The sequence below is a fragment of the Nannospalax galili genome, unplaced genomic scaffold (genome assembly GCF_000622305.1).
Source record: "Nannospalax galili isolate Female #2095 unplaced genomic scaffold, S.galili_v1.0 scaffold312, whole genome shotgun sequence".
Lineage (NCBI taxonomy): Eukaryota > Metazoa > Chordata > Mammalia > Rodentia > Spalacidae > Nannospalax > Nannospalax galili.
This window is the reverse complement of record NW_008335967.1, coordinates 2,725,127-2,738,950: the sequence shown is the minus strand read 5'-3', so window position 1 is coordinate 2,738,950 and position 13,824 is coordinate 2,725,127. Positions and strand designations below refer to the sequence as shown.

Sequence of the window (13,824 nt, the reverse complement as noted above, 5' to 3'; positions counted from 1 at the left end):
TGTCATGTGTGTCAGGAAGTGGTGAGGGGGGAAGAGAAGGGGAGGGAGGAGACGGAATCCTTGGCGGTTTGTACTTACCTTAGAGGGGGGGGGGGGGGGGGGGAGGGAGGGCTGTGGGGAGGGGCTCCAGGTAAGAGTAAAAACATGAGAAATTCTTGCTAACAAGAACATGATAGCTACAATAGTGTTTACAAAGGAATGACACAGAAGATTATCAGACTGGAAGATTAACAGAAGGGCTCTTTATCCTTCCTAAGTTCTATACCCTGCAGACCACTTTCCTCCCAAGCTCTGTGTTCTGACCTTGAGGGGAGGTAGAGTGTGGCTGGAACTTAGGTTAGGTAATTGGAAGGGAAAGAGGAGCTATCGGAGTTTTGATTGACTTGAACAGATTTGGAAATATTACCAACTATCCCTCAGAACTCTTGTAGGTATAGAGGAATCCTGTGACCTTCCAGAAATAGATGTGCCCTAAGAACTATCCATTCTACAAATATTTATCTAGGCCCTTGCTTCATTTGTATTGGACCCTGGGGAAGAGTTAACACAGCAGTCACTCTCAACAACCGTCTGTAACTCCAGTTCCAGGGGATCCGCTGCCCTCTTCTGACCTCCGCAGGCATTGCATGGCAGCAGGTGCACCTACCTACATGCAGGCAATGCAGTCATACACATAAAATAATAATAAATAACAGTTTTAAAAAAGATAGTATGAGGATTAAATGGATGAACGTGCAAAGTGCTCAGATGATTTGGGATGTATAGCGAGGGTCAGGAGGAATTTGCTCTTGTGCTGTTAGCATTGCTGTCATTGTGGGACTCAATAGTGGGGAAAATCTTCCCTAGTAATGTGCTTTGCTAAGCTAGAAAGCCCTCCCAGAGGAGGTTACCCAATATGAATAGTGACAAAGCAGTGACAAATGGCCAAGGGAATGAAGGGAGCAGAAGAGAGAAGGGAAAGAGGAGCAGAAAGGCAGAGGTGGAAGACACAGGAACCATGTGTGGAGAAGCCCAGCAAGTCGGGAGCAGAGAGCAGTTTCCTTCCATTGTGGAGGTGATTTTGAAGATAAGGCAGAGGGCTAAGGATAGGCCATTAAAGGCCTAACGGGCCATGCAAAGGAATTTGGAATTTTTTTGTTAAATTCATTTACAGGGGCTGGAGAGACGGCTCAGCAGTTAAGAGCACTGACTGCTCTTGCAGAGGACCCGGGGTAGATTCTCAGTACCTACATGGCAACTAACAACATCTATAACTCCAGTTCAAGAAAAATCTGATGCCCTCTTTTGACTTCCATGGGCATTGCAGAACATAGGTACACTTACATACATGTACATACACATAAAATAATAATAAATAATTTTTAAAAATCCATCTACAGAAGAACTGTTTGTAGAAATTTCTGAGGTGCTTCCTAAATTGTGTTGGCAAAATTGAATCGAGCGAGGAAATGGAGAAAAGTGCACTTGATGGCCAGTTTCTGCTAATATGACTGGAGAATGGAATGGGATGTCCCATAAGCATCTGGCCCTGGCTGTGGATCTCTGGGCTTTTGCTGATAATGACTGATCTCCTGTGACTTCTTTTGTTGGAATTCAGAGTGGCTCCCCTCTACTCACATGGCGTGAAAATAGCCTGCCTCTCCAGTGGCATTCAAGGTCCCAGCAGAGTCTTCTGAGGGCCTTCACAGTATCCCTATGTCCTTACTGTCAGAACCCTAACAGTGTGTTCTCATGTACATACTTTGATCAGCTGGAAATGCCTGATTTGCTCATATTGTTCATATAATTCTCCCTCCTTCCCATTCATTGACTGCAGGATGGATGGGCACTTGCCACAGTTCTGACCAGAGACAAGAGGAATCAAAGGAAGCTTCCAGGAAAGTGTTCCTCACTGAAGACAAGATACACAAGATGCCATGGCCTCTGTTGTGTGACTCCTGGAATTGTGCATCATCTAGCACAACTGAAACAATAGCACACAGGGCATAGTTCCATAAGTTTTGTTCTGCTGAAAATTGACTGTTCTAGCCACTTCCTAAGATGTAGATAGGGGGTGATCTTTTTGGTAGATTAGAAAGCTAAGAGAAGCCAGGGGGCTTACACTTTTAGTCTCAACACTTGGGAGGCAGAAGAAGGCAGATCCCTGTGATTTCAAGACCAGCCTGGTCTCCATAGTGAATTCTAGGCAAACCAGGGCTATATAGTGAGACCCTATCTCAAAAAAGAAAGAAAGAAGGGGCTGGAGAGATGGCTCAGTGGGTAAGAACACTGGCTGTTCTTGCAGAGGACCCAGGTTCGAATCCCAGCACCCACATGGCAGCTAACAACTGTCTGAAACTCCAGTTCCAGGGGATCCGATGGCCTCTTCTGACCTCTGCGGGCATTGCACAACACGGGTGAACTTACCTACATGCAGGCAATACACATAAAATAAAAATAAATAATAAAATATTAAAAAGAAAGAAAGAAGAAAGAAAATGAGAGATAAACTGGTATATATTAGGCCTAAGGAATGAGCAGTAATAAACCTACGTACCATGAAGGGTAGTGCTTCTATAATACCAGGATGATAACACTGTTACACAAATAACATTGCAAATATTCTTTGCTTCTGCACGATTTAAAAAAAATGCATATGCATGCTGTTTTGTCTATCCAACAGGCTATAAATAAGCTCTCTGAAGGCCAATTGCATAGAGCCTCTCCCATTGGAAACAACTAATTCTTGATCTGTTTCTTGATTAACACTTCCTACTGTTTCAAATCTGCTCCATCCTGTCATTCCTGTGATAGACGGATGTTATGCAGAAGGTCAGGAGCTCTGGGTTCCTTCAACCAAAGTGACCTGTTTGATCACTATGTGAAAATATAATGCTAGATGCATGGAGATTCTCAGGAGGGACAAGGAAGAAGCAAACTAATAAAATGAGGATGAAGCCTAGGGATCTGCTGACCTAAAAATTCTGCGGATAAAATATTCTCATTAGTAAAATCAGGCTCCTTGTGCAGGAAGCACCCACATGGAGACAAGAGGCATCTGTCATTACTTCTGCCTATGACCATTCACCACAGATAGTAAAATTTTAGGGGCTATATTAGGAATTAAGGAAGATCTGGGTACTTTTAATCTCAGGCTACCAATAAAGCCTACAATATTTGCAAGTTTAGTCATAGAGTTGACAACATTTGCATAAGTGAGCAGAGTAATCCAAGAGCTTAAGTCTAACATTTTTGGAAGAGAGAGAGAGAGAGAGAGAGAGAGAGAGAGAGAGAGAGAGAGATCTCAGAAGGTCAGAGAAAGATTATTGGGTAGTCTGGGAAACAGAAGTAGACAAACTCATGGTCCCCTGAGGTCAGCTGTCCCAACCAAGAAGCCCCATTCACCTCACCTGCTGTCATGAGCCTCCCATACACTCTGGGTGAAACAGCTTAGCAAGCTCTATCTAAGCCTTATGACTTGGTGGCCACAGCGTGGTGCTCTTCCTCCCTGATCAACTTGAGACTTCTAAAGGTACCAGGCTCCCAAGGGAGTATTCTTATATAGGAATATGTTTTGGGAAGATGAAAAGCCCCCTCTAGATATCTGGGAGGCAGCCTTTGAATTAAATGACTTGCCTGCCTGCTAATGTAGTACACTAGTTTAAAAGTTAAGACCCAAGGGACCTATATTAATTATTCTTCTCATCACTGTGACACAATATCAGACAAAAACAATTTAAGGAAGGAAAGATTTATTTTGGCTCACAGTTTGAGAGTTCATTGTGATGGAGAAGTCATGGCTGCAGGAGTCATGCAGCTGCTCACACTTCATCTTCAGTCAGGAAGCAGAGAGCAGTGAGTACTGGTGCTCAGCTGCTTTCTTCAGTCCAGGACTCCAGCCCATGGACAGGGCCACCACATTTAAAGTAAGTCTTCCCACTTCAACAAACCCATGCTAGAAACTCCCTCCTAGACTCGTCCAGAAGTTTGCCTCCTAAATGATTCCAGATCCTGTCAATTTGACAATCTATATTAAACATCACAGGGACTGTGTGAGAGGAGACAGCTCAAATCAATGACTTACTTATCTTGATATCAGAGTAGCATAACAATATACTTCTAAGAGGCTTGTGAGGCTGTCTCTATTCTTCTGGCTGTCCTTGGAGCTCTGTTGGAATCCATGACAGCCCAATGGGGAGGGTAAGGTCTGGTATAAAGACCCCTGAGACAGAGAAGAGTGGTACTGGTTAAGGATCTAAGCATTCATAGGGTTCTAGAAGGACTTGAGGTTACTTGGAAAATAAAGAGCTACTTTAAAAATAATTTAGGATGGATGACTTTCTTCTGTGTTCTCCACTCCTATGGGAATCGGGAGCCATTTCCCAGATCATCTCTCTGCCTGATGCTGACAGTGTTTTAACTCTCCAGTTTCTCCAGGATAGCAACTTCCTTCTGTTTGGTCTGTAATCACTTAATCAATGCTCACAGTAAGCCCTCATCACACACCTGCACACAGCACCAACATACACATACTCATGCTACAGGGCTTTCAGTTTGAGTTGTGATATTTTGGGACCAAAGTACTCTGAAAAAAATAGAAAAATCTCTCACCAATCTAAGGAAGTGAGCTTCTAGATATTGCTTTTGCAAGTGTCCAGCTGGAGAACCATTCTGTGGTTCCCTGGGTTTCTCCCCACACTGCCTGCTTCAGTTATAGCAACACACAAGGGTTTGCTTGAATTCTCTGAGGGCAACAGGTTTTACTTAGCTCTTAAACTGTTCTTACCAAGTTATCTAATACTGTGACTATAAAGCCTTTTCTGCTTATAGCTAGCTAGCAAAAATGCTTCACTTGTTTGTGTCTTGGGTGTATTTTTGGTCTGGCTCTGTCGTTTGTCTTAGTCTCTCACAAGTTTTTGAAAAATTAATTTGAAGAGTGAAAAAAAGTAAGGCAAACACTGCTCTCCGTCTTGCTGTGGCTCACTCTCTCTCTCTCTGTGCTTTGAAGGAAATGCATTTCTGACACTTTTAAAACAAGCAATCACATGTATAATCAACTTAGTTAAAACTTCCTTCCTGGTAACTGCAACACTTCCTCTGCATCTGGATATGAAGGGAGCCCCAGAAAAGCGGAAGAGTTGAGAGGTGTACGGGGTAGGTTTGAATTTGTTTTGTTTCATAAAGTAAACAAATGTCCCTTCAGCATCACCTCCGGGGCTTGATCAGGTATTGCTGCTTTCTATTTTTTGCCTTTTGTTGGGTCTGACTCGGTCAGAATAGGGACACTTCCTTCTCAACTAGAATATTTTTATCTGGAACTGTTGCCGGTTTGTAAGATGAGGGAGCCACTGATGTTTGTTTCACTGTCTACTCCAGCCTAGACTGTGGATATCCACAAGGTTCTGGCTGGGCTTTGCAGGTGCATCAGCTCTTTCTGTTTTTGTCTGAAAGGAAGGGGGTGGCCTAGGAGCCTGTGACGGCCAAGCTTCATAATTTTACAAGTGCATGCTTAGAAATTACTGTACTTACAGTGTTTCAAACAGCTTTTTTTTTTTTTTTTTTTTGGTAAGAGGACAAAGCTGCTTAGCTTCAGCCATGAAGGAAACCAGTGAGTATTTCTCAGTCTGTTTTCTTCTGCATCTTGTATCATGTAAGACTTCATGGTGTCATTGAGGCAGACACTGATATATAGTTGTATGGCTAAATCTGGACATATTTTATTTCAAGTTCATGTCAGTTTCAATATATATTATTGTTCCCATCTTTGTTAGTTATTCTTCAGTGTAGCAAAAGACCAAAGTGAATGTTTTAAGCTGCAAGAGACAGTTGTTTGGGACAGTTGGTTTCATTTACTAAGTATAACCTCATTATATTTTAGGAGAGGGAATATTGACTTTAAAAATAACTTAAGCCAAGATTTGAACACAAATTTAGATCTAATGAAGCTTGCCTTTTTTAGCTTTTAATCAAAGTTTCCATTTTAGCATGTAACAAACGCTACACTGTTTTTAAGGGAATAAGTAATTGTGAATCTCATTAACATTAGTTATTTAAGAGAGTAAATAATATTTTCTAAAATATTAACTTGTTTCAATATTTGCTTGGTATTTAGAATGTAATGTATTACAATTCAGTGATGCTAAATATTAAAACCAAACTGTTTTATGATCCATCTTTCAATTTTAATATTTTGAGCATTTTAATCATTAAAATGGGTTTCTCAGCCGGGCGTGGTGGCACACGCCTTTAATCCCAGCACTCGGGAAGCAGAGGCAGGAGAATCTCTGTGAGTTCAAGGCCAGCCTGGTCTACATAGTGAGTTCCAGGCCAGCTGGGGCTACAGGGAAACGCTGTCTCAAAAAGACCAATAATAATAATAATAATAATAATAATAATAATGGGTTTCTCAGTGCAAGAGGTCCTGTTTATGTTTAAATGCTTTGGGGAGGGAAAATACTAACTATTCATAGAAATCGTGGATAATTTAATGGGAATAAATGTATGAATTTCTGACATGAAGAAGAAAATAAAAATATTAGAACAAAAAGAAACCAAATAACTGTTTGGTGTCTAAGCAGCAGCTCCCTGGAGTGCAGAAGCATGCCTTCCACCTCGTGGTTCCTCTGTTTTAAATAGAGGCAGTTCAAACCAATCGGCACCAAGTTAAAATTACCTAAAAGTTCATATTAGGAGGATTCAGGCTTGGGTGACTCCACTGAAATGTAGCTTTGACAGCTAGAATGTTTGCACATCTCATGATTAAAATTTTTATGTATTTCCAAATGGCTTTGATTACAACTTTACCAATTCTGCTAATTTTTTTTTTTTAGTTTTATGAATGAAATGACTAGCTTTCTTAAGTAAAAAGAAAAAATGAAAAGGGGGGAAAAGCAGGAAGTTGACTGGGAGTAACGCTTCGGTTGAGATGGTTTGAAAATAGAGAAGATGAAGCAAGACTGAGTAAGTGTCTGGGTTAGAGAAGTGTGAGACTGGATGAACAACGGAAATAAGTTGGCTTGTTTTCAAAGTGAAAACAAATGTCAGGGACTGACATTGCACTTACACTTAAACTAGGATTTAATCCTAGACTGTACTCTTTTACTTATCTGTATGTTTTAAGGTACTCAAAAACAGTTAACATTTTGAGCTATGAAATGTCAGACACTGTGCTAGATGAGTGTTTTACATACCTTTGTGTGCATATGTGAGTGTGGTATATGTGTGTCTATATGTACAGGTGTACAGGTTTGCCTGTGGAGGCCAAACGAGTCCGCCCTCTACCTTATTCCTTTGAGAAACAGTCTCTCATTGAACCTGAAGACAGGCTGGTGGTCAGCAAGCCTGATTCCTTCTGTCTTCACCCTCCTCCCTCCCACCACACAACACACAGCACTGGGGTTGCAGGCCCACCAGAGGCCACACTAGGCTTCTGTGGGTACTTGGGACCAGAACTCAGGTCCTCACTGTTTGTACAGCAAGTGCCTTTACTCACAGAGCCATCACTCCAGCCCCATAGTGTTGTTTTTTTTTTTTGTTGTTGTTGTTTTGTTTTTTGAGACAGGGTCTCCCTGTAGCCCCAGCTGTCCTGGAACTCACTATGTAGACCAGGCTGGCCTTGAACTCTCAGACATCCGCCTGCCTCTGCCTCCCGAATGCAGGGAAGGTGCGCGCACCCGGCAGTTGTCTTACATATTTTTATTTAAAACATTCAAACACAAAGCTAGAGAAAATGTGCCTATATATACTGCTAGTTCAGAAAAGCCCTATTTAACTCTGCCTCTATCCTCTAGGTATTAACTAACCAAACTGTCAGATAAGAAACAAGCTCAGAGTGTAAGCAACCCACATCACCTAGTTAGTGGCTGGCCAGAGATTCATTTCCAGACGCACACTGTTAAGTGCTGTGCTGCCTCCTGCTTAAGGAACTTTGGTCCCTCTGGTTCCGAATGCCCACACTCAACCTACTACACCTTCTCTTTGCCATCTTACAGGAAAATGTAAAGAGAAAGGTCTGTCTCCTGACAAAGCTCTTTCTGTCCACTCTCAGGTCGCTCGGGGCATGGAGCTGGAGAATTATGAGCAGCCGGTGGTTCTGAGAGAAGACAACCTCCGCCGGCGTCGGAGGATGAAGCCACGCAGTGCGGTAGGCAGCCTGTCCTCCATGGAGCTCATCCCCATTGAGTTCGTGTTGCCCACCAGCCAGCGCATCAGCAAGACTCCAGAGACTGCGCTGCTGCACGTGGCAGGCCACGGCAATGTGGAGCAGATGAAAGCCCAGGTGTGGCTGCGCGCCCTGGAGACCAGCGTGATGGCGGACTTCTATCACCGGATGGGCCCAGACAACTTCCTCCTGCTCTACCAGAAGAAGGGACAGTGGTACGAGATCTACGACAAGTACCAGGTGGTGCAGACCCTAGACTGCCTGCGCTACTGGAAGGTGCTGCACAAGAGCCCAGGTCAGATCCACGTGGTGCAGCGACACGGGCCTTCGGAAGAGACCCTGGCCTTCCAGCGGCAGCTCACCGCCCTGATTGGCTATGATGTCACTGATGTCAGCAACGTCCACGATGACGAGCTGGAGTTCACACGCCGCCGTCTGGTCACACCTCGTATGGCCGAAGTGGCTGGCCGTGACGCCAGGCTCTATGCCATGCACCCCTGGGTGACGTCCAAGCCCCTCCCAGACTACCTGTCTAAAAAGATTACCAATAATTGCATCTTTATCATCATCCACCGCAGCACCACCAGCCAAACCATCAAGGTCTCTGCAGATGATACTCCCGGCACCATCCTCCAGAGCTTCTTTGCCAAGATGGCCAAGAAGAAGTCACTAATGAATATCCCGGAAAGCCAAAATGAGCAGGATTTCGTGCTGCGGGTCTGTGGCCGGGATGAGTACCTGGTGGGTGAAACGCCCATCAAAAACTTCCAGTGGGTGAGGCACTGCCTCAAGAATGGAGAGGAGATTCACCTGGTACTTGACAGTCCTCCAGACCCAGCTCTGGATGAGGTGAGGAAAGAAGAGTGGCCACTGGTGGATGACTGCACTGGAGTCACCGGCTACCATGAGCAGCTGACCATCCACGGCAAGGACCATGAGAGCGTGTTCACAGTGTCCTTGTGGGACTGTGACCGGAAGTTCAGGGTCAAGATCAGAGGTATTGATATCCCCGTCCTGCCCCGGAACACTGACCTCACTGTTTTTGTGGAAGCAAACATCCAGCATGGGCAGCAAGTCCTTTGCCAAAGGAGAACCAGCCCCAAGCCCTTCACCGAAGAGGTGCTTTGGAACGTTTGGCTTGAGTTCGGCATCAAAATAAAAGACTTGCCCAAAGGAGCGCTACTGAACCTCCAAATCTACTGTGGCAAAGCTCCAGCACTGTCTGGGAAGGCCTCTGCAGAGACTCAGGGTTCAGAGTCCAAGGGCAAAGCCCAACTTCTCTATTATGTGAACTTGCTGCTGATAGACCACCGCTTCCTCCTGCGCCACGGAGAATACGTGCTCCACATGTGGCAGATATCTGGGAAGGCAGAAGACCAAGGGAGCTTCAATGCTGACAAGCTCACTTCTGCAACAAACCCGGACAAAGAGAACTCAATGTCCATCTCCATCCTGCTGGACAACTACTGTCACCCCATAGCCCTGCCTAAGCATCGGCCCACCCCTGATCCTGAAGGGGACCGAGTTCGCGCTGAAATGCCCAATCAACTTCGCAAGCAATTGGAAGCGATTATAGCAACTGATCCTCTTAACCCCCTCACAGCAGAGGACAAAGAATTGCTCTGGCATTTTCGATATGAAAGCCTGAAGCATCCAAAAGCATACCCTAAGCTATTTAGCTCAGTGAAATGGGGACAGCAAGAAATTGTGGCCAAAACCTATCAACTGTTAGCCAGAAGGGAGATCTGGGATCAAAGTGCTTTGGATGTTGGCTTAACTATGCAACTCTTGGACTGCAACTTTTCAGATGAAAATGTAAGAGCTATTGCAGTTCAGAAACTGGAGAGCTTGGAGGATGATGACGTTTTACATTACCTTCTCCAGCTGGTGCAGGTAGGGGACCATGATGTCAACAGAACTGCTCTCTCAAAGAGCTTATTTGCATGTACCAGGCTCCCCATTCAGATGTCAGCAAATACCCTCTGTTCAGAGTTTCATGATCAGTCAGAAAAGGTCTGATGAAGCCACCTCAAAAAGTAGTAAACTCTTCCATTTACTTTTTTTAAACGGTCTTTGAGGTTTTGACAACAAGCATTTTAAAGACATTGGTACTGCCCTTCACTTTTTTAGGAGAATTGCCCCAGTGCCCAGTGGGAATTACATTGTCCTCGCTAAGGTTCCAAGTGATTTACGTGGTTTTTTTTTATTTTTGGTTTTGGGTTTTTTGTTTGTTTGTTGTTTGTTTGTTTTTTGGGGGGGGTTGTATATTGTATCATTTGACTCCACCAAAGATTATGATGGAGGTGAAATTAACATTTGCGTTTTATGTACAAGGAAATTGAGGTACAAAGAGACCAAGTTATACATCCAAGATCACATATTTTGAAAGAAATAGACCAGAATTCCAACCCAGGAATTTAACTAACTCCAGGCTGTCTCCTTCTCACTATCACTTTACCTCTACTGCCGCCACTTAATCTCCATCAGTGTTTTTTACCATTCATAAAACAACATGTCACATCTGGGAAGAATCTTTTTTAAAAAATTTCTTGGGGCTAGAGAGATGGCTCAGTGGTTAAGAACACCAGTTGTTCTTGCAGAAGACCTGGGTTCGAATCACAACACCCACATGGCAGCTAACAACTGTCCATAACTCCAATCCCGGGGGTCCGAAAGCCTCTTCTGACCTTCATGGGCATTGCACGACATGGCTGCACTTACCTACATGCAGGCAATACACACATACACATAAAATAAAAATAATAAATAAAATTTTTAAAAATTTCTTTAGTCTTGAGAATTTCATACAGCTATACAATGAAATGTGATCAATATACCTCTCTCATTTCCTCTTCCAAGTACCCCTTTATTCCCCCAACATATCCCCCTCCTTAGTTTCTGTCTTTTGTTTGTTGTTTTTTTTTTTTTTTTGATAACCCACAAAGTTAAAACGAGTGCTGCCCATAGGTACATGGGTATGGAGCCATCCACTGGAGCATAGGAAACCTATCAATGGCCACATCCTCCAAAAAGAATAATTCTTCCTTCCCCAGTCACTATCAACTTCCAATAACTCCTCAGGAAGAGGCAGGGCCTGGAGATCATCTACCCTATCCATGCTCAAATTTGGGCTGACTTGCTCTTGTAAAGGTCTTGTAAGGGATCCACAGCTGCTGTGAGTTCATGATGGATCTGAAGTCTGCTCCATGGGAGGAAATTTCATGCCTGATACTGTAATCCTGGTCAAAAGCCCGTGGTTGGGGGAAATCATAGATTCTAGGGTAGAACGTGCCATTGTTATTCTGTTCAATGGTCATGCTGGGAAGAATCTTGATGACTGCCCTCTTCAAATAGGCATGGGACTGTGTTTCATTCAGTTCTCATGATGCTGTGCACAGTCCTGTGGGTTCAGTGATATACCTGAGGTTTAGCTGTTTGGTAAATAGCCAAGAAGCAACAGCTCTGCTCACTTTATCAGTTCTCAAATTTTATTGACAAAAGGAGATAAAATAAATGGAATAGATATATTGTTGCACAACACAGACATGTCCATTCATTAATTGAACAACATGTACTGAGAAGACTGAAACTCCAGGTCTGCTGCAGCAAAGCACACACATAGAAGTGTTTATTAATAAATTGTGACAAGGGCTTCAGGGAAAACTACACAGTACTGTGAGCAAGCAGGAAGTCAATGGACACTTTATTTTGATTGACAGATCCAGGGACAGTTCTGAGTAGGTGATGCTTGATCTGACAATTTTTCATTGTCATTTTTCAAATTAAACATTGCAAAATTAGAAGATGAATTGCATTCTTAGAAATGTTTTAAATGAAAGAGGTCAGTAAAATTAACACTGGTTTTGTGGTCTTAAATTTGAAGAGTAGCATTCATATGTGCAACTGTTTGAAACATTTTCAGATCTAACTAAATGACTCACTCCTGGTTAAAATGGTCTCCTGGTTGCAATCTGCATCAACTTTGTAGAACTGAAACACAAAGGAAGACTCACACTAAGGTCAGAAACTTAAACACGTTTAGAGTCAATTCTGTTGTCCCGGTAACCACATTCTCAGAACTTGGCCTTACATGCAGCTATTATAATGCCTATTTGACCACACCCATGAGAAGCATTTTTGAAAGAATGGCTAAAATTGAAACACTATGAAGTCCATATTGATCATATCCAAACTGGAAAACCAGGGTAAGAATCATTAACAAAACTGAGAAGGTGCCAGACCCCAAATATACACCAGAATGGAAATTCTTTCTGTTCTTTGGGGGAAAAGACTTTCTACTTATAAAGGAAGTATTCTGAGTTAGTTAATTTTAGGCCTTTGAATTTTATATCTGATATATACTTTCTAACTTTATGCATTTATAACTAAGTATGTGTTAATATTTGTTGCTTTTAAAATTATGAACTATTTCAGGCTTACTGAAAAATAGAATAACATGACAAATATACAGTCACCCACCAAGATTTAATTATTTTTTACATTTTATTGTTTTATTTCTTCAGTAATAGAACCATCACTTAAGTCAATATCTGAAACATAGCCAATGTGAAAACTATTAAGCACTAAAAATAAAGATCTAGTGCTGCCTGGTAAAGCATTTAAAAGTCAGGGATAGTCTAATACAAAGCTCTGTATCCACCACAGGGTGGCAGGGGTAAGGATTGCTGTGTGGATGGGCCAGGCCTTCTGTTTACCTGTATGTAGTAAAAAGCTGGGAGACAACTCAGTGAGTTGCCCAAAAGGGAAACTGCTGGGTTTTAGGATCTTCACATTTGACACATCTTCACATCTAATATTCTTCTTAAAGTGTATTTCCACTGTCCATTAGCTTTGTTACAACCTCTTTTACCGTCCACTTTATAGAATTTCTATGGCCATCTCCATCTTTCCTCCTCCCTTCCAATAACTCAAGTCACTCCTACTTAGAGCCTTTTCCTCTTCACTTCTGCCATTACCCAGATCACAAGACTGTGAATCAGGAGTTCTAATCTCTAGTCCCAGTTGGGTCCTCAGCTACTCTCTGATCCTAAGAAAGTGGTTCCTGTGGTCCTCAGTGTCCCCTAAAAGAATGGACTGGATTTAAGTGGATGGTAAGATGCTCACTACCCTAGTTCTAAAAACTCACTTCAGCAGAACCATTGTGTTTCTCTATTTCCTTTCTCCTGACTTAATGCAATGGAGGGCAGTCCTTCATATGTCAATGTGTTCTTTCTTTAGGCTGTGAAGTTTGAACCATACCATGACAGTGCACTGGCTAGATTCCTGCTGAAGCGTGGCTTGAGAGTAAGTACTTCCACTTCTATAGTAGCGTACCATTTTAGGAACACCAGGAATTGCCTGGTAAACCTACAGCATTAATCATCATAATCTCAACCATATTGTGCCCACCTCAGAACAAAAGAATTGGCCATTTCTTGTTCTGGTTCTTGAGGAGTGAGATAGCCCAGTCCAGACACTATCAGCAGAGGTTTGCAGTGATCCTGGAAGCATATCTACGGGGATGTGGCACAGCCATGCTGCACGACTTCACCCAGCAGGTCCAAGTGATTGAGATGTTACAGAGAGTCACCATTGATATTAAATCACTGTCTGCTGAGAAGTATGACGTCAGTTCCCAAGGTACAGTGGCTGCATTTTCTCAGTTCTCTTTCCAAATGCCTTCA

General features: G+C 43.0%; 1 protein-coding gene across 1 annotated transcript in view; it reads left to right on the top strand.

Annotated features, from left to right (window-relative positions):
• Nucleotides 1-5,064: 5,064 nt before the first annotated feature.
• The window catches only part of Pik3cg (phosphatidylinositol-4,5-bisphosphate 3-kinase catalytic subunit gamma), a 38,143-nt gene continuing 29,383 nt past the window's right edge, over nucleotides 5,065-13,824 (top strand). Inside the window, exons 1-4 of the mRNA XM_008830728.3 lie at nucleotides 5,065-5,205; nucleotides 8,027-10,033; nucleotides 13,379-13,444; nucleotides 13,555-13,780. Of these exons, the coding sequence (XP_008828950.1) occupies nucleotides 8,039-10,033; nucleotides 13,379-13,444; nucleotides 13,555-13,780 (2,287 nt within the window). The 5' untranslated portion in view covers nucleotides 5,065-5,205; nucleotides 8,027-8,038. The remainder of the gene's footprint in view (nucleotides 5,206-8,026; nucleotides 10,034-13,378; nucleotides 13,445-13,554; nucleotides 13,781-13,824) is intronic.